The sequence below is a fragment of the Neodiprion fabricii genome, chromosome 1, assembly GCF_021155785.1.
Source record: "Neodiprion fabricii isolate iyNeoFabr1 chromosome 1, iyNeoFabr1.1, whole genome shotgun sequence".
Lineage (NCBI taxonomy): Eukaryota > Metazoa > Arthropoda > Insecta > Hymenoptera > Diprionidae > Neodiprion > Neodiprion fabricii.
Window position 1 is genome coordinate 36597889 of NC_060239.1, and position 25033 is coordinate 36622921.

Consider the following 25033-nt stretch of genomic DNA (forward strand, 5'->3'; position numbering starts at 1 on the left):
GCTTTCAAGTTTTGACTACGTGACAGGACGCAGGAAATTCAAAGTATTCTGATATCCTACAACGCCACTGAGGAACCGTACGATCTTGAATTCCGGGTTTTCGTTTGCCTCGAAGATAATCCAATGTATACATAGCACGGCACAATTGGCCATTTCGAATAAGCTACAATCGTCCGGTTTCGGAATAATGTGCCAAGGATTACAAAAGTAGAAGGTGGAGAAGTTTGAGATACGTTGCAGAATATACACTGGCAGAGAATTATCGAACCGAGCATGAAACGTGTGCAAGATAATGTTTGGAGTGTCAAAGGTGAGTATGACCTTCAAAGGTATCAGAAAAGAAAAATACTCGCCATGATTTCGTTTCGTGGACAAAGAAAGCGAAGGGTGTTCAATTACGCCAATCTGATTGATGCGAGCATCGTGGCACATTTCTTGTGTCATTTCCAATTATTAGTCCAAAATATGGTTTCTGATGAGCGAATACGATCCGAATAGATAATGTTATCAAATCTCCAACGGGTATGCTGTCTTCCTGGGTGAACATGATTGTTTTTCATATTTCAAGGTTCGAAAAAATCCAATTTCGACTTTTATTCCGTACTAAAACCCGCTATGTACTTTGGCTACGTTACTGGGACATTTGTATTGACATTGAAAGGACGGATTGGAGCAAGAAAGTACTCGACGAGTTACGTTGCAATCATCTATGGAGCAGTTCTTTTCTCGGTGATCATAGGAGGAACGATCAGCAGCATGCTACAAGACGACAATCGATCACTTCAACTGTACATTTCATCATTTGTAACCATTCAAAATACCTAATTCAGACTATGACATCTATCAAATGAGATGTTGGCCCTCAGTGTTGATTGCGATATTTTGTCTCCAGCTCGAAACTTAACACTGTCATAACAACGTGTCAAGCTATCTTCAACGTATTGAGACTCGGCTCGACAGTTGCAATATTTTCGTCTCTTGTACTTGGCAAAGAGAAGGTATGTCCAGTGGCGCCTGTAAGGCAGATGATATAACTCGTTGTATTCCATCGTGATGCTTGGTGGACGATTTTTTCAGTTAGCAACTGTCCTCGACGACATCAGGAATAACGATAAAATATTGGGCCAAATTGGAATTCGAATAGACTACGCAAAAGAATCCAAGTGGAGCTACGTTCGCATGGGAATATATGCATCTTCCATTTTTATGAGTTTTTTCGTCCATTTTTGTTTATCACCAGAAATTTCTTACGAGTACGTACTTCAAATAGACGAATAAAACGAGAATTCTTGAATAAGACCGTGGCTGGTAGCTGATACAAATAAGAGTTTAATACACCTTTTTGCAGATTATTCATACTATGGTTGATATACCCATGTTTGGAAAGTTATACGTCGGCTTGCAAATACATATTTATAGACGTAATTTATCTACTGAAGGAAAGATTCAGACTCCTCAACGAGCAAGTGATAAAATTGACCCAGAAGGCAAAGGGGTCTCATCCTGAGGTAGTAGATCCGAATTTATTCACCGAAAGACCCACATTTAATGGCAATGACGATGAATGATGTCTCAAGTTCAACCATTTTTCATCATCGGACCAAATGAACGCCGTTGCATATTAATATATATATTTTTTTTTCAATCAACAAGCCGTTATACTATTACAAATTTTCTGCATATTTTTCAGACAGTAATCACCAGTTACGGAATTTCGGCGAAAGTCCGTTCGATATCTGTGGCGCACAGGAATTTGTGCAGATCGGCAATGGAACTTAATCGTATATTCAATCTCCCGATAGTAAATATTCGATACTTACTGCTTTACGATGTACAAAATTCGTTTATCCGCGAATGATATTCACATTTCGATGCAGGTTGGAACAGTTCTTTATCAGTTTACAACCGTGTTACTTTCCTGCTACGTTGGTTATGTAGAAGTCTATTATACGCCTGGCGGATATCTCAAATCATTTCTATGGATAAATTACGGAACGAGGAACGGCATTCAAATTATTCTTTTGGTTGCGGTTTGCACCTTGGCAAAGAATCAGGTGAAATTTGCGTTATTGTCGCACAAATTATCCGATAAATTAGCAAGCCCATTCAAGTCTCCTATAGTCAGAAGTCAAACGCAGTCACGAGATTTTTCAACTGTTCGTTTTTAGGCTGCTTCGACAGGACAGCTGATTCACGAATTGAAAGTCAGCGAGTTCGACTCGGTGTTGAATGACACGGTACGCAAGACGATTTTTATGCGCACATAACTCTTTGCCGTAAACGCAACGAGAAACAGATTCATATTCTGTATCGGAATTGAAAATGTCATGGAGATGACAGAAATTTCGTTTCGTTATCACCACAAATCACTGCTCAGACATTGAATTTTTTTTTTCAATCTTTGTTAATTCCTCATTACTGATACATGACTGTTATTGCTACATTTCGACATAGTGATTAAGTTTTGAAAGAATGTTTACGATGACAAAAATTATGCTTTCACTTCCAGATTCAATTATTCTCGTTGCAGCTGCATCACGATAAAATCGAGTTCTCTGGACTCGGATTATTTCCATTGGATGCAACTCTCATTCAATCAGTAAGTAATGATTGTTAATCACTCAAAACCACCAAACGTGTCGTTATGTTATATTATACGTCGCGTTCGACGGTGAAAAACTTCCATGAAAGAAAGAAAGAATTTCCCAACCACTTCTGATCCATTGTTTGAATTGCAGATAGTTGGAACTGTGACCACGTATCTAATCATTCTGTTACAATTCGATACTGCAACGAGAAACGTCAAAACGCCATGCGAAGAAGCGGCAAACGAGTGACTCGCACTATGAGCAGTTTCGATTAATTACTTTTTCGTGAGAGAATCTTGGTAACGCATCTAAACGTACACGGTCGATTAGGTCGCACACATAACGAGCTACTTTCAACAAGACTCACGTGTTGTCTCTTACGAGTTTCGACCAATACTGATCCGGTTTTGGATTCTCCTCCAAATTCTCGTCTCGGTTGCTCTCGCGAGGATTTTGAGAACTTTGGACCGTATTGTCTTGTTGATCACTCGCTGTAGTGTGCGTGAATTAGCGTACTTGGATCCATTTACACACACATCGTAGTATTATAATACGTTCTGTTCCTTTACGAATCTCTAGCTGATATATAGCGGTCGTTCACCTCCTCGCCCTACCATACCTCTCTGTTATTACATACGGTTTCGAGTAATGCTCGTTCGAGTTGTAGTGATATTAAGTACACTTCCTAATTTTTTACAATTTCAGTTTGCAGATGTATGCAAAGATGCAAAGATCGAGAAAGGGATACTTCAGTTGGGGAATAATCAACTCAATCGACATTGCTCTCGTCGTAATTGTTTGCGATATGGTTCAGAATTACGCAAGACGTGTATATTTTCAAGAATTCAACCGTCTACTCTAAGAAGTACCTAACGAATTCATTCGATCCTTTGAAACTCTCTGTCCGCAGGCTAGTCTGTATACGGTTTTACGTTACCGTGCAAAAATTTTTTTGAAGCGCAACAGTGGCCCTAATGATTTCAATACATATGTCATTCGTCATAAATAATTTCCTCGACACACTTGTTTCAACACTTTTGAGTAACAAATAAATAATGTGTAATCAATATTTTCTGTCGTTTTTTACAACATACTGACCTTTTACAATTCGATTTTGCTAGGGAATATATGTGAAGAGTGAAAGAGTGAAAATTGAGATTTCAACCGAGCGACAAGAGTATATAAAGCGTTTAATTGTTTTCGTACGCTGTGTAAATTGACTTATCAATGACAGTCATCAAACAACGCGCGCCGGGCGTGCAGTTTTTTCACATACATTTGTACAACAATCACACGGATTGAAATAAACAGTAGTCACTTTATCAGAAATCTTTTCAATTTATCTGTACTACAATTTCAGGAAGTTGAATATTTCAGCGGTTTGCCCTTTTTGCTCAGTCTGTAATTCGTTGATTTTCTCTTCGGGAAGGCACGCGGAACCTATACAGCTGGTTCGAAAACAGTTACGATGGGTGTTTGGTAGACAGTAATTTATAAAGAAATCGAGTGACAACTACAGACGAGTACCATGTCAAGAAACTAAAAAAACATTTTTTAGATATTAATAAAATATTTGGAAGTGTGCTGCCACGTAGCTTTTGGAAGCGACGCATTGAACATAACGTCACGACGAGAGCTGAATTTTTTTGGCGCTGATGTTTAACGTGACGATATATCAGCGTTATTGATACGTAAAAGTGCCAAAAAAGATTCTAATTATCCTCGTACTCGACCCTTACAGAATGACTATTCAAACTCTAATATTGTGGCTTTTCAGCTGGCTCACAAAGACTTGTGAATAAAGTACGTCGCAATCGGACATTTTTTTAGAGTCCCATTTTTTCGGATCCACGATATTGTACGGAAAATGAAAACGGATAATTGACAAGTTGAAGTTATACTTCGGCAAATAGGCTACTGAAAAATGATTCAACCGAACATGGCGCCTGTCGGAAACGTATGGCGGCGTGTCGAAAGTAAGTGAAAACCTTGAGAGATTGTGAGAAAATACACTAGGCATTTGATGTTTTCTCTTGCACAGAGAAAGCAACGGCAGCTCACTTGTATAGAACTAATTCATATCGACCTCATGGGAAATTTTTGAGTTTCGTTTACGTCAATTACTGATTGAAATATATTATCTAACGAGTGAATATCACTTGCGTAATTGTTCGTACCAATTATATTACAAGCATGCGATTTTTTGGAGTATACTTGATAAATGTGTCTGTCATTTTAAGGCTCGAAGAAAGCTGATTCAGACTTTTATTCCGTACTAAGTGCCGCTGCGTGCTTTGGTTACGTCGCTGGGACGTTTCCACTAACCTTGAAGGGACCCGTTGGAAGAAGAAGGTACTCAACGAGTTACGTCTCGATCGTCTACGGAATGGTTATCGTCTCTCTGATAGCATGGGCTCTGTTTCTACAGACGACGGAAACCAGTCAATTCTCCAAAAGGTACATGTGTAATTGTTTTGCACAACTTAGAATAAAAATCTGTGCCACTTGCGTAAGCGAAATGACATCCCGCTCACAATTATTCACCACGATGATATGTTTCTAGCACGGAAAACTCCAGGGTTTCACTCATAGGTACGAAATCTGTGTTCATATGCGAAGTGGCAGCGATGGTTGTGATATTTCTAACCATTATACTTGGCAAGGAAAAGGTACTTCAAGTGGCGCGTGTAAAGCACATATTTCGATACTTTCCATTATTGGCCTGTGTGCAACATTGAGTCGTTGAACGACGTTTTCAGTTCGCCACGGCTGTGGATAAAGTCAGGCAACAGGATGCGGCGTTGCGACAACTCGGAATTCGAATAAACTACGCAGCAGAATCCAAACAGAGTTACATTCGGCTGGGAGGTTATTTATCAATCATTTTGATGATTCCAGTTCTCGGGTACTTTCTCCAGTTGAACTTTTCTTTGAAGTGAGTTTGTACTTGAGTCATAAATGCAATCGAAGATCTTTGTTTCTGGAGGTGAGCGTTTGAAACGATTTTATTACACCGTTTCACAGATACTTCATCGGCTGGTTGACATTCACTTGCTCGATTACTTGGAGACAGGCAAGTTTGTATATGTTTGGAGACATGATTCGTCTCGTAAAGGACAGATTCAGGTTAATTAACGAACATTTGTTGAAAATGACTGAGAAAACAAAGAATTCTCTGCAGTCGGAGGTAATGGATGAACGCATTTATTTAGCTTTAAGATTTGTCACTGTCGCAATATTTAAACACTTGGCTGATCAACAATCGAATGTTCTCGTTCTTGTGGCCCAGAAACCACGATGACCATGATTCCCATCATTTCCCTCTGACGAATTTACAACACAATTTTCAGGTACTTTACAGTCGCTACAGAATTTCGTTGAAAGTCCGTTCAATAGCTGAGACGCATGGGATTTTGTGCAGTGAGGCAATGGAAATCAATCAAATATTTCAAATCACAATTGTAAATCTTCCACACGTTACTTTCGCGGTGCAAAAGATTTGGTTCACCGAGAATTTAATGACTGTATAAATTTCAACAGGTTGTAGTAATTATCTGTAACAGTTTACTTTTAACGGTGAACTTGTACTACTGTTTGCAAATGGTGAACGACCGAAGTGACGAACCTTCCGATGCCAGTGGATTCCTTAGTTTTGCATTATTCAACTGCATTCAAGTGACCCTTCTGGTAATACTTTGCAGCATGACAAAAAATCAGGTGAGATACGATGAATAGTTGCACAGGTTTTCACACGTATCAACGTGACTATGGGTGGCCGCCAATGCCAAACGTCAAACAGACTTCACAAAAATTTTCAACTGACTGTTTTCAGGCTGACAGAACTGGAAAGGTGATTCACAAATTCACGTTCAGCGAACTCGATACGGCGTTGAAAGATGCGGTAAGCAAGAGAGTTACAAATTTTTTTTATGTTAATCTGGTAACAATACGAGAATGAGCGACATGGCGTACGAGGCATTCCATTATTACCGGACCACTGTTATACATTCTCGATAAATCTGTCCGTAATGTCTCTCCTACATGTTCATATTATAGTTGTAAACTTGTCACCCTTCTTGCTGTGATTAATGAATTATTAAATGCACCTGTACACAAGCAGTTTTGACCAGACTTCTGACGTCGGGAAAAAGCAAATATTATTATAACAGAAATTGTGCTTTTATTTCCAGATTCGATTGTTCTCGTTGCAGATGCACCACGAGAAGATTCAATTCTCTGGTCTAGGATTATTCCCATTGGATCCAAGTCTTATTCAGTTAGTAAGTAGTGGCGATTATCGAGTATTCGGAGCTATCGAATGTGTCAATTCACGCTACCTTCGTAACTTAAACTCGATCGAATAAAGGAAAGGCAGAGAGTTCACCAACTACTTCTGATTAATCGCATCAATTACAGGTAGCTGCAACTGTGAGCGGGTATCTCGTAATTCTGGCACAATTCGACGCATCAGCGGCGAATGCGACACCACGTAACGGGGCAAACAACTCACTCACATTGTAACGTGTCAGAATACCTCTACTATAATTTCACTTGCAACATTATTACAACTCACCCGCCACAATCACGCAATGTCATTATTTTATTCAGATCAACGAAATAAAATCTCATATACATAACTTCCGGAAGGAAGTTTCGTCGCGATACATTTAATCAAGAGTTAAACCCTTCTTGGTACCTTCGTAATTTCAATTATAAAGTTATCATGCGTCGATAGGTCCTCATGAAGATAAACAGGAACAAACCGAAAGCGGAATTATTATTTATATTCTAACCATCCGACAGCGGCGGTTTTATTATTTATCACCATTCTATTCCTGTGTACAACATTCTAATATAGGAGGATCGGTATTATCCTTACATCTCCAACTATTCGCTGGTCAAAGTGGAATTATCCAAAGTACTCACCCATCCCAAATACACTTAAAACTGTGCTAACTTTTAAACATCCAACATTGTTACTCCAACCCATCATATGTATTTCTCTTATTCAGTCGATTCCTTGAATAAACAAATTAATATTTTTTTCATCACATATAAATTGTCTGTCTTGTCTCGTAAATTTATTTAAAGGTATAGTCCAAACGTTCTGAGAAGGATCTCGTCGCTTCTACATTTCCGCTTCGTTCTTAATTATTATTCTAGAAGGCAATTGGTGTCCAACATCCATATTTTACAAAGAGCACGTGGTCGGAATTCACAACATTGAATGGTCACAGTCAATTACCTCGTAAGCCAGAAACAAACGGACGTAGAAATCAAAAATATTGATATATGATACATTACATAGACCAAATGATACGTTGGTTCTTAGTATTGATTACGAAATTTTGTCTCCAGCTTGAAAGACAACAAAGTTGTAACTACAAGTGAAACTATGGTGATCATGTTGAGACTTGTCTCGGTGGTTGCAATATTTTCGTCTCTTGTACTTGGCAAAGAGAAGGTATTTCTAGTGGCGCTTGTAACGTAGATGATATAATTCGTTGTATTCCATCGTGATGCTTGGTGGACGATTTTTTCAGTTAGCAACTGTCCTCAACGACATCAGGAATAACGATAAAATATTGGACCAAATTGGAATTCGACTGGACTACGCGAAAGAATTCAAGCGGAGCTACGTTCAGCTAGGAATATATTTATCACTCATTTTAATAAGTTCAATGCTTCAGGATTATTCTAACAAAGAGCCATCCTTCGAGTGAGCACTCCAAATATATGAATGCAACGAGAATACTTGAGTGAGAATGTGGCTGGCTGCTGGTACAAATGAGAAAATCAAATTTGTTAAATTCTTTTGCAGACTTGTAAGTATCCGGTTGATTCATAAATTATCTGTTATTTGGACAACGGCTTGCACATATATATTCATAGACGTGATTCATCTACCGAAGGGAAGATTTAGGTTTCTTAACAAACATTTTACAAGAATGACCCAGAAGGCACAGGAATCTCGATTTGAGGTAGTAGACATCAATTCACTAACCAAAAGAGTCATATTTAGATAATGAATGTTACCTCAAATAAAATATTTTGCATCGAAGTTTTGAATATTTATTTTTTATTTTGTTCGACAGTTCATGAAAAAAAATATTCAAGATTCTGTGTTGCATATCAAGTGTTTGAGAAGCCACCCACAGTGAAATGACGAAGGAACATAAAGCGACACAGTTTATTCGTACACCATTCAAGTACATCGATCTATCAGTGGAACTCATCAAACAATGTTCGCCGGGCGTGCAGTTTTTTCATGTAAGTTCAGAAAATACACGGTTTGTCATTGTAGTCATTTTATCACAAATCTTCCCAACTTATCTGTACTGAAATTATCGGGAGTTGAATATTTCATCGGTTTGCCCCTTTTGTTTGTCTGGAATTCGTTGATGCTGCCTTTAGGAAGGCACAATGACCGTATACAGCCGGTTCGAATACAGTTACAGTGGGTGTTAAATAGATATTGAGTTCGAAAATAATCAAGCAAGAAAAATAGATGGGTACGAGATGTCAAGTAACTGAGAGAATAAGTTTTTCATATTTTCAAAATATCAATTCAAAGTGTTTAACGCTGCCACGTCGCTGTTGTAAGAAATGCATTGAATAACTTCAAGACGAAACCTGAATTTTTGGCGGTTATTCTTATCGCGATGGTGTATCAGCAATATTCATGGGTAACAGTGAAAAGAGGAAATGAAATAATATAAGCATAGAAGTTTCGCCCACGTGCGAAAAAGCTTCGATTCACTCTCGTATTCAAACCTTAGAAAACGACCGTGTAAACTTTCATTGTGGCTTTTCATTCGGCTCAGAGAGACTATTGAATAAAGTACACCGCAATCGGACATTTTTTGAAAGCCCCATTTTCCCGGATCAAGTATATTCTAGGAAAAAGGAAAGTAGAAGTTTCATTTCATTGAAGATATACTGCAGTAAACAGACCGATGAAAAATGATCCAACCAAACAAGACGAATGTGAAAAATATATGCAGTGTCGAAAGTAAGTGCAGACCTTTAAAGATTGTGAAGAAAATACTCGTTGTATTTGATTTTGTCTTGTGCGTAAAGAAAACGACGAATAAATGTTATCTGCATAATTGTTTATACCAAATGTACAGCAAGGGTATACTTGACAGTTGTTTCTCTAATTTCAAGGCTCGAAAAAAGCTGATTCAGACTTTTATTCCGTACTGAGTGCCGCTGCGTGCGTTGGCCACGTCGCTGGAACGTTTCCACTAACCTTGAAGGGACCCGTTGGGAAAAGAAGGTACTCAACGAGTTACGTCTCGATCGTCTACGGAATGGTTATCGTCTCTCTGATAACATGGGCTCTGTTTCTACAGACGACGGAAACCAGTCAATTCTCCAAAAGGTACATGTGTAATTGTTTTGCACAACTTATAATAAAAATCTATGCCACTTGCGTAAGCGAAATGACATCCCGCTCACAATTATTTACCACGATGATATGTTTCTAGCACGGAAAACTCCAGGGTTTCATTCATAAGTACGAAATCTGTGTTCATATGCGAAGTGACAGCGATGGTTGTGATATTTCTAACCATTATACTTGGCAAGGAAAAGGTACTTCAAGTGGCACGTGTAAAGCACATGATATTTCGGTACTTTCCATTATTAGCATGTGTACAATTAATTTGGTCGTTGCGCAACGTTTTCAGTTTGCCACGGTTCTCCACAATCTTAGTCAACAGGATGCGGCGTTGCGCCAACTCGGAATTCGACTGGACTACGCAGCAGAATCCAAGCATCACTATATTCGGATGATAGTTTATCTATCAATCATTTGGATGGTTCCAATTTTCGGGTACCTCTACCGGTTGAACTTTTCTTTCGAGTACGTTTGTCCATTAATCGTACATGGATCTTATTCCCGATTCAACCATAATGTCAACTCTTTTGATCCGAAAAGCGGATCGAAGTGGCGTATTCTTTCAACTCTCTTCTCTCATCTGCGGGAAAAAAGTAGCACTTTTCTCCTGCAAAATATGAGATTATATTTCCCGCAAATTGTTGTGTGACATCGTATCTCTTTCTCTTCCATTTCAAACTACATGTTTCGGTATCATGATTGTTTATCATGTGAATCGTTGACGTTGCTAGTATAGAATAAATGCCATACAATTGTTGTTATTGCATGTCCAAGAATATGTTCCATTTTATTTCTGAAAAGTATATTTCAACTCCGGTCGACCTATATTCATCCATGCACTACTTGTTTGCGTCGTTTGGATTTTCTCCTCTTTTATTTTTAAGTCAATAATATTGTCAGAGTTGAGTCGGCACTAAAGTCCTGTGTGTAACACGGGAACAAAAGTCGATTGTACCCTTATTACATAATGTAGTATCACAACACCGTTTTACAGATACTTCATCAGCTGGTTGACATTCACTTGCTCGGTTACTTGGAGACAGGCAAGTTTGTATATGTTTACAACCGTGATTTTTCTCGTACGGGAACGATTCAGGTTCATTAACGAACATTTGTTGGAAATGATCGAAAAAACAAAGAATTCTCTGCAGTTGGAGGTAATGGATGAACGCATTTATTTAGCTTTAAGATTTGTCACTGTCGCAATATTTAAACACTTGGCTGATCACAATCGAATGTTCTCGTTCTTGTGGCCCAGAAACCACGATGACCATGATTCCCATCATTTCCCTCTGACGAATTTACAACACAATTTTCAGGTACTGTACAGTCGCTACAGAATTTCGTTGAAAGTCCGTTCAATAGCTGAGACGCATGGGATTTTGTGCAGTGAGGCAATGGAAATCAATCAAATATTTCAAATCACAATTGTAAATCTTCGACACGTTACTTTCGCGGTGCAAAAGATTTGGTTCACCGAGAATTTAATGACTGTATAAATTTCAACAGGTTGTAGTAATTATCTATAACAGTTTACTTTTGACGGTGAACTTGTACTACTTTTTGCAAATGGTGAGCGACTCAAGTGAAGAACGTTCCGATGCCGGTGGATTCCTTAGTTTTGCATTATTCAACTGCATTCAAGTTATGGTTCTGGTACTACTTTGCAGTACGACAACAACTCAGGTGAGTTACGATGAATCGTTGCACAGGTTTTCACGCGTATTAACGTTACCATGGACAGCGCCATTATGAAACGTCAAACACGCTTCACGAAACTTTTGGACTTCCCGTTTTCAGGCTGGTAGAGCAGGAAAGCTGATTCACAAATTCACGTTCAGCGAACTCGATATGGGGTTGGAAGATGTGGTAAGCAAGAGAGTTACAATTTTTTTGATGTTAATCTGGTAACAATGCGAGAATGAGCGACATGGCGTACGAGGCATTCCATTATTACCGGACCACTGTTATACATTCTCGATAAATCTGTCCGTAATGTCTCTCTTACGTGTTCGTATTATAGTTGTAAACTTGTCACCCTTCTTGCTATGGTTAATGAACAATTAAATGCACCCATACATAAGCAGTTTTGAAGAGATTTCCGACGTAGGGAAAAAGGAAGTGTTATTACGATCGAAATTATGCTTCTACTTCCAGATTCAACTGTTCTCGTTGCAGCTGTATCACGAGAAGATTGAGTTCTCTGGTCTAGGATTATTCCGATTGGATCCAAGTCTTGTTCAGTTAGTAAGTAATGGCTATTATCGATTATTCGAAGCTATTCAATGTGTCAATTTACATTGCCTTCGTGAATTGAGCTCAATAAAATGAAGAGAAAGCAGAGAATTAAACAACTAATTCTGATCAATCACATCAATTATAGATCGCTGCGTCTGTGACGGGGTATCTCGTAATTCTGGCACAATTCGACGCAGGAGCGGCGAACGCGACAATACGCAACGGAGCAAACAGCTCACTTGCATGAAATGGTCACAGCCAATCGGGTTCAAAATTAGAAGATAAATATTGTAACGTAACTAGACACTTGGCTGCAAAAGTATGGAACAGTAACAACGAGGCTAAGATTGCTCTGGGTGATGGTTTGTAGATGAAAGGTATTTAGGGTGCTAATAGTGGACACTATTTTTCAGACATCGTCAATGTTGTAGTGAAAATAGAACTCAGAGTGAAATTTATAACAAGATTTCAGCTTTAATTATACATATAATGCAAAATGTGGGATTATTCTCTCAATACGTTCAAAGTAGAGGCACATTATAATATGCACTTTGCCCTAATTCCGCTGACGAAAATTCCAGTGCACGCGACGGAATCAAGTGTTTGACTTTACCCACGCAGTGTGTAACAAACAGTTTAGATAGGCGACGGGAAATCGTTTCGTCAAGCTTCACTCTTTCATTGTCTTCGTCATATGGAATGGTAATATTAACGTTGTCTAACTGCATTCTTTGATAAACTGAACGCAGCGACTCGAGGCTATTGGGAGTCGTTTTCTATCCTTAAATCACGCAGATACAGCATGCGAAACAACGAATCTTAAGATTTTCCAAAATCGGTTGTCATTTCAGCAGAAATAAAAAGGTTTCGACTTCTTACGCTATTTTCGGGGTCCAAAAAGTATTTCGTTTCGATACAATCGATTCCCAGGAAGCTTTACAACTAAATTAGGATCTCAGGAACTCGTATAGGATCGATTGCTGACAATCGACAAACGTGTGGAGTGTTTGAAATAAACGTATAACATATAACCATCGTGACTCTGATTTCTATCGTGTTATCTATCCGCTCTTCCCAGTCCACGAGCATCGCACGAATGTGCTTAAAATGAATAAATTAGTCTCTACATTAAATTCAATGCCCGAATCCGTTACGATTTCATATAGATACCGAGTTTATACAGTTTGCTTCAATTTTTTCGTTTTGTGACAATTTTGTGGCGCACTCGTTATGCGCCGTAACTGGTTCGTTTTTCATACCGATAGACTTTGACGACGATGAATCAATGAACGAAAATTTCAGTTTGCAGATGTACTCGAAACTATAAGGCAACAAGACGATACATTGCGTAATCTTGGAAGTTGAATAGAGTACGCAGCAGAGTCCTACAAGCGATACATCGAGATGGGAATATTTGTAACACTCATATTGACGCTTTACACCAACGACTTTTACTATCATAGTTACATTACATAGTTATATAATAGTTACATTTCAACTCACGGTGAGTACTCGCATCATGTAGAAAACGAATGAGAAATTACACGTCACTTGTCGGCCTGGCATTTCGAAGATTCTCTGTCGCTTTACAAAAGTTCAAAATTTCGGCAGCTAACCGTTAGACTGGCTGGCATGGATATGTCCGAATATTATACTAAACGCTGACGCGTATCTATGTGCAAATGTAATTTTACTCCTACGGCAAAGATTCATACTTCCGAATGAACATCTGAAAAAAATCACCGTTCAGATGAAGGATTTCCGACCCGAGGTAATGGAAATCATCATCAAATTTAAGGAGCATCAGTCCTTTCGATAAGTGTATCACTTTGCTGATAAACACTTCCAATGATCTGTTCGAATCAAATGGGGAACAGACCCGAACGAATGTACTTCGAATGTACTTTCCAATCATTACGTCTCCCTTGTCATTAGACGGACTACCATTTTTCAGGCGATATACGATCACCGAAGAATTTGTTCGAGACTTCGTTCCATAGCTAAGGTGCGTCGTGTATTGAGCGACGAGGCGGTAGAAATTAACAAAATATTTGGCAACAACGCAGTAAATTTTGTACGTAACTTTTGTGTAAACGTATCAATAGACTGCAAACAATAACTCCAAATTCGTACAGGTAGCAGCGGCAATTTACAGTCTGACAATGCCGACATCCTCCTTGTATTACATCACTAAAATATTGAGAAACGCCAATTACAGCTACAATGAAATCATTGGATACTTCATTTGGGGAATAATCGACTCAATCGACATTGTTCTCGTAGTAATTGTTTGCGTTACGGTTCATAATCAGGTAAGGCGTGTATATTTTCAAGAATCAACCGTCTGCCCCGATACCAAGTACGTAACGAATTCATCCGACCCTTCGAAACCTTCTGTTCGAAGGCTCGTCTTACAGGGAACCTGATTCACAAGATCCATATCAGCGAGAACGACAATCCGTTGAATAACGTGGTACGCGATACGATTTCTATGCATGAATTGGAAGAAACTCGACGTCAATTACAGCTACGCTTCATATTGATAAAGGAAAAGGTATCCTTTCACTTGCAGATCCAACCATTTTTACTCCGGCTACATCGCGAGAAGGTCGAGTTTTCCAGTGCTGGATTATTTCGACTGGACGCAACTTTCATTCAGTCGGTGATTTCACTGTTTTTCACACTGATTTCAGATCGTTGGAACCGTCATAACGTACCTCGTTATTATGATACAATTTGACTTGGCAGTTCTGCACTTCACCGCATCAAATAATTGAGCAAACAACGTAAAGTGAATCACGGACGATCATTTTTTTGGAAATGTCAAGAGAACATTTTAGCGTATGAATCGAAACTCGGGTTTCAGCTACACTTATCACCAAATGGTCGTTGCACTCTTATTGGAACAAGCACATAAGTCGATAATTTGTCGATGCTTACGTAAGAACATCAGACACTATTTAACCATTTGTTGACCTAAATATGTAACAATTTGTTAAATATTTCGGTTCAACGTCGCAGTGGCGCAATAGTGGTTTACTAAATATCGCCTTTTTTCTTGCGCTTCAGATGTCATCACGTCAATCACTAATTGCTTGTTATATTTTCATCAAATGGATAATACTATATGCTTATATTGGTATGAAACCAATTGCACATGTAGAGTGTTTAACAAAAGTAATAAATGGCATGTACACTACATTTTATCCAAAAAAACGTGTAAAATTGAAATGATCTTCCTATCCTGCTAGTGAATAGTCGAGACCATTTCCAATTTCGCGACAACTCGAGTCCTGTAACCGTTTACGCTCATTCTAGTTCATTGCAACAGTGACCAAGTATTTGGTAATTTTCATACAATTTGACGGAATAGCCGCCTCATCATGTGATAAAGCAAGTAACGTATTAATGAAAAATTACGAATTGTTCAATGCGTATCAAACCATTCAATCTCAAAATCAGTAAGAGATAATCTGCAATTTTTATTGTAGAAATATTTAATTTTGCTTTACTTTGCGAGCCCCAAAATTCCAGTTCAATAGGAAATGTTATACTGAGGAATTATAGTATACCTGCAAAATAGTTGAAGAGTTGGTCCAGATGTCAGCGTCTTGGGTCGAGATATCTTTGCCAAGTGTATCCAAGACTTCGCAACATGCAAGATTACAAGTTTCTCCATCGGGAAAGGTAGTGCAGCTAATTTCCAGTCGACTATTGGGGTAATCCTTCTTCAGATAAATGTCAAAGCTGAAGCAGCATCCACTGCAGCAAGTGTCTTCACTTCTGAATGACAAAAATCATGTTTGTACACTTACTGGTCTGAAATATTGGGTGATGGAGTGTAAAAAAAGTGATCAGTGGTTGTTATTTTTACCCAGTGACCAGTGCCCGCATGAGAAAACATTTTGAACTGTCTATCCTGACGAATATAGCTGAATTCAATTCCAGCGGAAGCGTTTTCGACAAAACAGCGAACTCTTGGGCCACACGAAAATAATTTCTGGGCGATCCGATGTCGGCAATGTAATCGTTTTTGAAAGTGTGAGTTTCCACTGTAGTGGAATTAAAATGGTGGTGAAAGTAAGCATGTAAGTATGAATTATTGTAAATCTGAAGTCATTTTTTAATGTACCTCTACTACTAGAGTAAATTTGTTTGAGTAATGTGAGAAGATTATGCTTACAGTTAATATTACAGTTACAAAATTGAAGGGTTTTCAGTGAGTCTTTGTAGGTGAGATCCAAGTTTTTGACTTGATGACTATGTGAGTCGGTATTCAGAATCAGTTCATTCGAGATCGAGAATTCTTTTTCAGTCTTTACTCTGTTGCATCGAGTCGATAGGCTCGATTTGATCGACTTAGAAACAGCAATTATATTTGTTGCCAGCTGTATTTTTTTCAGATCCCCTGTATAAAATGATACAGAGTCCTAAGTATCGTATCGAACAATGCCAGAATATACAATGTGTTCAAATTGCAGCTATGCGAAGAAATTTTGAATAACTCACCTTGGGCGATGGGATGATTACCCTGAATATCATTTAGAATATCCAAAATCAATTTGGCATTCTCTTCCTGAATTTTCATGAGATCAGCTACACTTTTGTCTTGTGCATCGGTAGTTGTCAGTAAATCAATAAAGTCTGGATATGATGCCAGTTCAATTAGTATATCAATAATCCTTGAATAGAGCGGCATCGAGCGCCATATTTCGAAAAATGTGTCTGCGGAGAGTTTGGATTTGATGAACGGAAGCAGTACGCTCTCTTCAAGAATTTGTACAACGCAATAAAAGTTGCTATTCAGTATAAGCATCGAATCATTTGATACCGTTACAGATAATTCTGCAAGAAATATTCATAGTTGAATTATACATGAAAATTACTTAATTATATGTGATCTACACGTTGCCCCGACGTGAACTCATAAATTTTGCCTAAAAAGATCAAACTTTGCATCAAATTTCTGAGGGGCTGATAAAATAAACTGACTGAAATAAAAAATTGATGTGGCGTACCTTTCGGAGTTTTGATGTTGGTATTAAAAGTGGATACGATATCATTGTCCATCTGGTTGATGGCTGGTTCATTTCTTCGTTTGATTACACTGTCATTATTTTTGCTGTTCGTACTAGAACTGCTTGCGGAACTAATGAATTTACCAATGGGGATATTCTTGATCGAATACCTTTTGTTTTGTAATCCTGGTGCGCATTGTGAATGTGATCCCAGTTCAAAAGATGGATTTGTGATAATGTTACAGTGATTCCGGTCGGATGAACGAATATCTGCTGTTCCGTACTTTGAGGAACAACTTTGTGTAGCTATAGTTTCATTCTCCATAAGACGATTGATCGTCTTGAATATCAGCGAGGAGTAACAGGAAGGCTTGCAATTTGCCGATTCCTCGTGGTTCTGTTCGTCGAACAGATTACCGTTCGACGTGAGATTGAAAGTGAAGTATGAATGAGTTGTTGAACAATCAGGCGTGACGCAATTCAAAGACAAGTTGTCGCATTCGTTTCGAAAACAGTTCAAAAATCTTATCAGAATCAATTCGATTTCGTTATTATTCGTTTTCAAGATATCGAACAGCGGCAAAGGACGGAATTCAGGTGATATCGGTACAGCACTTTGGATATCTACAAAACAAATAAAGATCGATAATTTATTCTGCGAACTGTTTTTGAAAAAAGATTCAAGTTTTTGAACTTACCTGTTGTGCAAATACTTGTGTTCAATTCGTACGTTGGCTCGCTAGTCAGGGCTTCGTTTAGTTCGAGTAAGATTTTCTTGAGGGCCCCAACTCTGATGCCATTATGTCTATTGTGAATGTCGACAGTTCCGTTATTGTCAATGTAATCTTTGATTTCCATAAGCACAGAGGCCATATTCCTTGCCGGATTCCAGTTGGCTAGTTTAACGAAGTCCTCTTGTTCAAATACATTCTTCAACTTTGGTTTGATAAATCGAAGGAGTGGAGGATGAGACGGATACAAATCCATTGCAAAATCAAGTTCCAACTGAATGTGATCATATCCATACAATTGCTTGACCACTTTTAAGTCTTGTGATATTTTTGACTTTGGGCGAAAATTTTTCAGGAATACAGACCATCTGCAAATGTTATTGTCTATCGGGTTGACGACTATACCGCTGGACACCTCGCTGCTCATTACATTTATCAGATCGTTGATAAGGATGGCGGAGGCAGCTGAGTTGCTAAAAACTTGCTGAGGATGCTCCATGCTAACACCGTCGAACATGTCTGATATTTTTGGACGATTGTATTTCAGTCTCAGCTCTCCTTCCTTTGCTCTCCACTCTCTCTTCTTTTTAGAAATTATACATTTCCACTGAGTAATTTCACTCGAGTCAGAATCTTCCGAGCTCGAGAGATCAATGTCGTCCTCGTTATCGGATTCTAGATCAGAACTGTCGTGACGACAATTTTCAGAGGATGGTGTATAGTATAGGAATGCCTTTGCTAATATAGCCCCAATGGTCAATTTCTCTGGGAAATCTATGATGAATTCGTTTAGGGCAATGCACCAGAAATCCATGCACTGTGTTTCCATGTAGAAGCTGTCTTCATGCTTCGGATAACCAGCAGGACAGAGTAAACGAAACTTGGTATCGTGTATCGACAAATCAAGAACCAGACGACCATCTTCAGTTACACTTGTCCCTTCGCAGGAAAATTTTCCAGGATTATTCTTCTGCCACATCTTAAAGTCAGACATCAACGCTTCATGTTCCGGAAAGCAGTCTTTGTCCATCGTGGTCAATGTATCGATCGAGGATGTAAGACGCAGGGACTTTATATTCAAATTATTTCTACAACAATAGAGATTGTGATTATTCTAAAAAGCAATTTTCACTTGCCAAGCAAGAGACAAACTGTAAGCAGAATTCAATTTTTTTACAGGTCAGATAAAGCGTAAATAATTGTGGACAACAATGTATAACAAGGAAACTACGCGTCTGTCGAATAATCGTGATTACTGTTGACACCGACGAATTTTCCGTCAATTGTTTACAAGATTGTTATTAGGATTATCGATCACCTCAAGTGTTGCGATAGGTCATAGAAAAACACCGCACCGCTTCGCCTTCTCCTTGGCGAATGTCGTCTCAGCAATTCCGAGATACGTGACAAAGAGGTAGGTGGTCATCAACCTCGCTCGTCGAAATCCCGATTCCCGAATGCGCAGCAAAACCTGCTACTGCGAAAGTACACAAAGGTACGTACATCCATGTATAAGTGTGTATGAATGTGTGTTCGAACGCGCAACGCGCATATTTGTATCGGTTGCCAACCTCCAGAATCGAGAATGCGCGATTGCGCGTCTAAGAACGCCACAAATGACGGCTAGGGGATGTAAAATTTCGAATCCAAGTTGCATTTCAGTGAAAATCGGAGACTGTAAAAGAGCTTCGCATCATCGTGCGTCATTAAATAAAAACACAGACTCGAATGTCTCGCGCTTCAGTTTCAAATCTTTCGACGCTGATTTAATGTTTTCTATTTCACGGTTGGTACGACCGCGGTCACGTGACATCGATCACGTGCTCCTTCAAAATACGTTTGCCGCCACGAATTGCTCGTTGCGCACTTCACGCATCACTGACCATAGCCAGTGATCACAGCTGACTATGACAGCATGCACAGCGGCATGTGGGCAGTTGTTTTGGTTAGGTTAGGTTAGGCTGCATCCTTGGTGAAGTTTACGCTTGTTGTGTTGATCGTACCTGTGCAATTAAGCACGGCTTGACGTTGCCCAAATTCGTTGCGACGAAAAATTCGAGAATTGCTGATTGTAATTTGCCGATATAACGCTGCTGGAACACAGTAGCCTGTCAAATCTGTCACGTGGCTTACGTTGCCAAGATCACCGGTAATTATTTACTTATGACACGGTAGTTGGTGTTAGGGATATTCTATGATGTTGAAGTTAGTAAAGTTACCGTTACAAAATATTTAAGAAAGAAAATATTGAAGTTTTCATGACTACGACTTTCGAGGAGGTTGAGGCTAGTCTGGTATCACCTAAAGTCTACGAAAACATTTTTTCTTTGTCTTCCCAATCCCTAAACATTACCATCATACGACCTGACTAGTCAAGGTCGTGAAACCGACTTTTGACACTTATGTGTTACATGAACGCTCAGAATTTTATCTCATGAATTTCAGGCTGTTGCAGAACCCATATTTTTAATACGAGTAATTACAGGTACCGATTTTTTTTCAGGCAATAAGAAGCTGTGAAATAATGGACATCCTAGATGATATGGATATGTTCGAGGATAGTCCAAGTGGCATTGCCCTTGGCAATCCGTTGGAAAGTGAGTTGCAAGCGAGTTCGTCGACTCATGCAGAAGTTGCTGAGAGTTCGAAGGAACGTAATCCTGTCAAGGATCATTTATTAAAACAGTTGAACGAGGTGGAAGATCGTATCGAAGGGAAGAAGAAGGAAATTGAAGAAAGTTCTGCCTTACAAGACAAGATTCTTCGCAACTTTTCTTCTCGCGCATTCTACGGATCGAATTCGTCCTCTGATTCGGATAGCGATGTGAGTTGAACTCGATTTAAGCAAGTTAGTGATATTGCTTGAAGGAAATTTTGTTATATGAAAATGGGAGAGAATTTAGTTATTTGAACGATATCATGTTTCTGAGGCTGAAAAAAACGGCTTTACCATTTCAAATATTGATATATGTACATTTTCACAGTTATTTACCATCACTGGAGAGCCAATTGTGAAGAGGAGAAAGTCTAAACGATCGAAAGAACAGCCGCTCATCGTCAAAGATACGTGGCAGCATGTTATTGATGAAAAATGGATCATTGGTGTTGTTCTGCAAAATACATCCAACCAGTAAGTATTATCCTTTCTTGTATAAGTTAAATTGACGTTGAAAAATTTCAACAAACTTAGCACTTTCTATATTTGAAACCCTGTACCTCTCCCCTCGATTTAAAAGTTGTTCTCCATTTTTCTGACACGTGATTCAGCTGCATTTACTTTTTTTTTTATGTCAAGGGGAAAGATTGATCCTTTATCGAATGTTTTTTTCATATTATGAGAATACAGAGAATGTTCTGATGAAATTTTGCAACTTGTTAAACTAAAGTTCGCTTTGAACATGCACAACGTTTATCTCTACATTCTACAATCAGGATGCGTTGAATTATATTCAGATTATTGATAGGGGATAATTGATTGATATTCAAGTCAGCGCTTTCAAGCTCTAACAATTTATTAATCATTTCTCCGTAAAGCACATATCGCGAAACGATACGTTTGTGTATCACACGTAATAATATTTACAAATTTCTAGAATTCGTTTCTTCTTCGCTTTACCAAACGATGTTGCGTTATGCATACATGTATAATATATTTATACTCGCGTCAATTATTAGTTACTTTGGTCGATTTAACAAACTTACCCAATTTTATAGATTAACTAATTGTACGTATAATGTATATGATATATTATTGCAAGTAGCATACGTTATTATCTCTATATAAAATTTTCATGTAGTCGATACTTAATTAAATTTACTTGTATAATAATTTCCAATCTTTTCAAACACCGTTTGATGGCATATTGAAATCTTATTAAATTACTCGATTATACATAATACGATACTCCAATATAATTAAATCCAAATTCCCTCAATAACTACGAAGTTAGACGCCGTTTAATTTCTTAGTCTTAATCTGCTATTTTTTCAACTCAACAATTCGCGCGATATATAACATGCAATTTCTTTATACACTCATCAGCGTTCATGAATTACTTCTTAATCGCAGTTTAATACATGATAAAATATCGTGCTATTCAAAGAGATTTTTTTTCTCATTCTCCGACACAAATTTTATAAAAAAAAAAAAAAAAACACCCCCATAGACGGACAAAAGGTGAAAATCACGCAAGAATTTTCCGCTTCTCGATCAGCTACGCGTAGAATCACACACTAATTAACTCAAATTACTGTAGAAATTGGAAACCAGAATTACCAAAAATCGTCTAACGCCGTGAGTACATGTTGGGTGAAAAATTGTCAAAGATTCGTTGCAGCTCGATTATACGTGGTGTAATTTAAAGCGTTCAACAATTACGAAAGGTCAGGGAAGGAATATTTTGGACCCCTTACAGATCTGGAGTGGTTACACGTTACGTAGTATAATACATTTTTTATTTGTGTTTGTTATTTAAATATCCTAGTTCCACGGGTATTAATATAGGCATATTCAATCAGGTATCTAAAATTACGAAATCACCTACCAAGCTATGTAGATAGCACCGAACGCTTGTTTATATATATATCTCAACGCGACTTTTTTATCCTTAATATAATTCAAATTATTCCTATTATTATTGTTATCATTACTATAATTATAACTATTTTTATCATCGATGCCAAAAAGTTCGGAAACGGTTGAACGTTCTTTCCACTTCGTCGTCGTTCACGGAATTATTATAATTTATACCGAACGTCGGGAAATAACTATTCGAAACAGCCTCGGTTCCTTTCAGCATCATTCCGTATAATTATATTATCGCTTTTTAAAGCCTCATTATGGAATGCATATAATACAGTTGTGTATATTCAATTTATACAATATGTAATACGTATTATATGTGTGTGTCTGTATATATATTGTATACACCTGTAACTGCGTGCAACCAACTTGTTAGCATTGGACTAAATTCTGCACGTTAATATTGCGTTATACAGTGTTTTTATGCATACAGTATATTCGCACTCGTTATCCGTAATTTAAGATGTTAAGTATATGCAGTTATACGCAACAAGCTGTTGAAAATTATCCTATTTATTTATACATGTGTAATTCTATATTACGTAGATCGTATGTATATCGCAGATTGGTTTGTTTGTTTTTTTTTTTTCAAATTTATTCTACCAACGCGCACAATCTTCGTTCTCTGTTTTCGTTGTCGGTGAGAAATTGCAGTTTCATACGGTGGTATTTATTAATTATTATTCTTTTCTTCTTTCTTCAACGAACAATTTGAACTGCAAAGTCTAGGGTTGAAAATTATCTTAACACACGCACACACAGACAAACACACGTCACACTCGTGGAAGATTAACGAGACTGTGTAAATTCAACCTTATAATATTTAAAATATGATCGTGCAGTAGCCGGTTTAATTTCGCTTTTCCTAATTTATTATTGCTATTAGTTACTCATATTTCATATGCATTTGATGTGTATACATTTGTGTATTCATTGTTACGTATTATATAACGGCAATAACATTTATTTTTTTTTTTATGTATTTTGTTTGTAGTAAATTTTTTTTTTACCGGCGTTTTTCCTCTCAACGCGGAGAGGTTATTTTTACCAGTTCAGATGTTAAATCGTATTCCGAAACACGTTACACAATGATTGCAGTGACAGAGAATTCAAATCGGTGGTAATGAATTTTTAAATATTTGTTGTTCCTTTTGATGGTAATTTTATCGATCAATTAAGGCTACGGATAAAAACTTACAATTAAATAACGTTCACGTGTTTCAAATTTTTATTATTTCAACGGATCAATTTTTCTGCACTTCGATTAAATTTCATTCCATCTTTTTACTCATCACCTCGTTACTTTGGATGAAGCATATTTCTACTCTCTATTTTTCTCTCGGAAACAGTTTCATGGGGGAAAATATTTTTGTTCCTAATTAAAGCGTTCGTGTCTTCAGGGGGAAACCCGTTTAAGCATTTTTAGTGCTTGAGTTAGCTGTCTGGGAAGGGTGAAATCGATAGAAGTGGAAGACAGGTATCCTGCAGTAATCTCACCCCGTCTTTCCGATATTTTCCCCCTTTTCTCTCACGTCCAGGAGCCGGCAGTTTTCGCATTTTCTTTTTCTTATATCTCCACAGTCGCGCGTCGATCAACGTTCCAATTATTTTTTTTTTAACCCCCTTAATTTTCTCGGTTTGTTTTTTCCCCCGTTTTCTCAATCTTGATTTTCACCCCTTCTTTTCTACCATCATGTAATCCACTTCACAGTGAATGCGATTTTTCAAGTCTCGTTTCTAATTATTTGGCGACAAAGTCGTCGCGTCGTCTTCTCTGCCAAGTTCGAAGTAACCGTCCGGCGAATAATCGAACAGGATGAAATCGTATCTAGAATGAAAGGAAAAAAAATAAAATAAAATAAAAAATAAACAGGCGATTAAAAAACACAGTTAATTTTTTACCGTAATGAGAGATTTTTTTATAATTCCTTATTTTCACGTTCACGTATGTCGAACAATGAGTCTAACATCGATTTTCGCGTTCTATTGTTATACCTATTTTTTTTTCACTCCCTTTCCCACCTTCTTCTTTGTCAGGAAAATTGTGGTCAACGCTTTCGCACGTCAAGCCCAATCAATTAATCATTTTTATTTGATTGTTACGTTTTTAATCTAAATCCAGCTACGTGTTTCAATAAAAAAAAAAAAAAAAAGAAACAGATTTGCTCGCATCTCTCCGTATTCGTTGAAAAATTAATTAGCATCATTTTGACGCGTTCGAACACCGTTTGGTTTGTATAGTTTAAATGAAATGCCTTCTTTTTCGCGCACACAAATTAATTACCGCTCATCGATTAGTTGTCGGATATTTAATCCGTCAATGTGAATTTAATTTTGATGCATAAGAAGAAGAGTTTAAGGTCTGCTGTATCATGTAAAATACAAGAATGTAACTGTCGATTAGTTATTCATAATATTTTATGTACAGTATACCCGGTGCTAAATTTATTTTCTTATAATGTCTCGGAAACTTG

General features: G+C 37.9%; 4 protein-coding genes across 14 annotated transcripts in view; 2 read left to right on the plus strand and 2 right to left on the minus strand.

The window, feature by feature from the left end:
• LOC124188046 overlaps positions 1-19426 on the minus strand; it is a 29357-nt gene extending 9931 nt beyond the window's left edge. Inside the window, exons 1-7 of one of the 3 annotated variants that reach the window (XM_046580315.1) lie at positions 19296-19426; positions 17945-19065; positions 17247-17870; positions 16738-17073; positions 16412-16636; positions 16103-16280; positions 15801-16011 (exon numbers count right to left, since the gene is read on the minus strand). In XM_046580315.1, coding sequence (XP_046436271.1) covers positions 15801-16011; positions 16103-16280; positions 16412-16636; positions 16738-17073; positions 17247-17870; positions 17945-19007 — 2637 coding nt within the window. In that variant the 5' untranslated portion in view covers positions 19008-19065; positions 19296-19426. Of the gene's footprint in view, positions 1-15800; positions 16012-16102; positions 16281-16411; positions 16637-16737; positions 17074-17246; positions 17871-17944; positions 19272-19295 lie in introns of those variants that run through there. The other 2 variants (XM_046580316.1, XM_046580314.1) reach the window with 2 other exon arrangements.
• On the plus strand, positions 11506-12496 carry LOC124188051 (putative gustatory receptor 28b). The gene is made up of 4 exons (XM_046580337.1): positions 11506-11676; positions 11791-11859; positions 12148-12237; positions 12374-12496. Exons 1-4 carry the CDS (start codon positions 11560-11562, stop codon positions 12473-12475), a joined length of 378 nt encoding a protein of 125 aa, XP_046436293.1. The 5' UTR covers positions 11506-11559; the 3' UTR covers positions 12476-12496.
• Positions 19402-25033, plus strand: part of LOC124188048 — a 41780-nt gene continuing 36148 nt past the window's right edge. Inside the window, exons 1-3 of one of the 2 annotated variants that reach the window (XM_046580326.1) lie at positions 19402-19472; positions 20481-20801; positions 20962-21107. In XM_046580326.1, coding sequence (XP_046436282.1) covers positions 20502-20801; positions 20962-21107 — 446 coding nt within the window. In that variant the 5' untranslated portion in view covers positions 19402-19472; positions 20481-20501. Of the gene's footprint in view, positions 19473-19864; positions 20127-20480; positions 20802-20961; positions 21108-25033 lie in introns of those variants that run through there. The other variant, XM_046580325.1, reaches the window with a different exon arrangement.
• Positions 23076-25033, minus strand: part of LOC124188049 (carbohydrate sulfotransferase 11) — a 34936-nt gene continuing 32978 nt past the window's right edge. For all 8 annotated transcript variants that reach the window (XM_046580333.1, XM_046580335.1, XM_046580331.1 and 5 more), the window contains one exon: positions 23076-24387. In XM_046580333.1, coding sequence (XP_046436289.1) covers positions 24297-24387 — 91 coding nt within the window. In that variant the 3' untranslated portion in view covers positions 23076-24296. The remainder of the gene's footprint in view (positions 24388-25033) is intronic.

Bases quoted from the DNA above. Each gene is read 5' to 3' on its own strand.
- LOC124188051 (XM_046580337.1), top strand. From the start codon at position 11,560: ATGGTGAGCGACTCAAGTGAAGAACGTTCCGATGCCGGTGGATTCCTT. The intron at 11,677-11,790 runs GTGAGTTACGAT...TCCCGTTTTCAG, and splicing joins GCAGTACGACAACAACTCAG to GCTGGTAGAGCAGGAAAGCT. The intron at 11,860-12,147 runs GTAAGCAAGAGA...TTCTACTTCCAG, and splicing joins ATATGGGGTTGGAAGATGTG to ATTCAACTGTTCTCGTTGCA.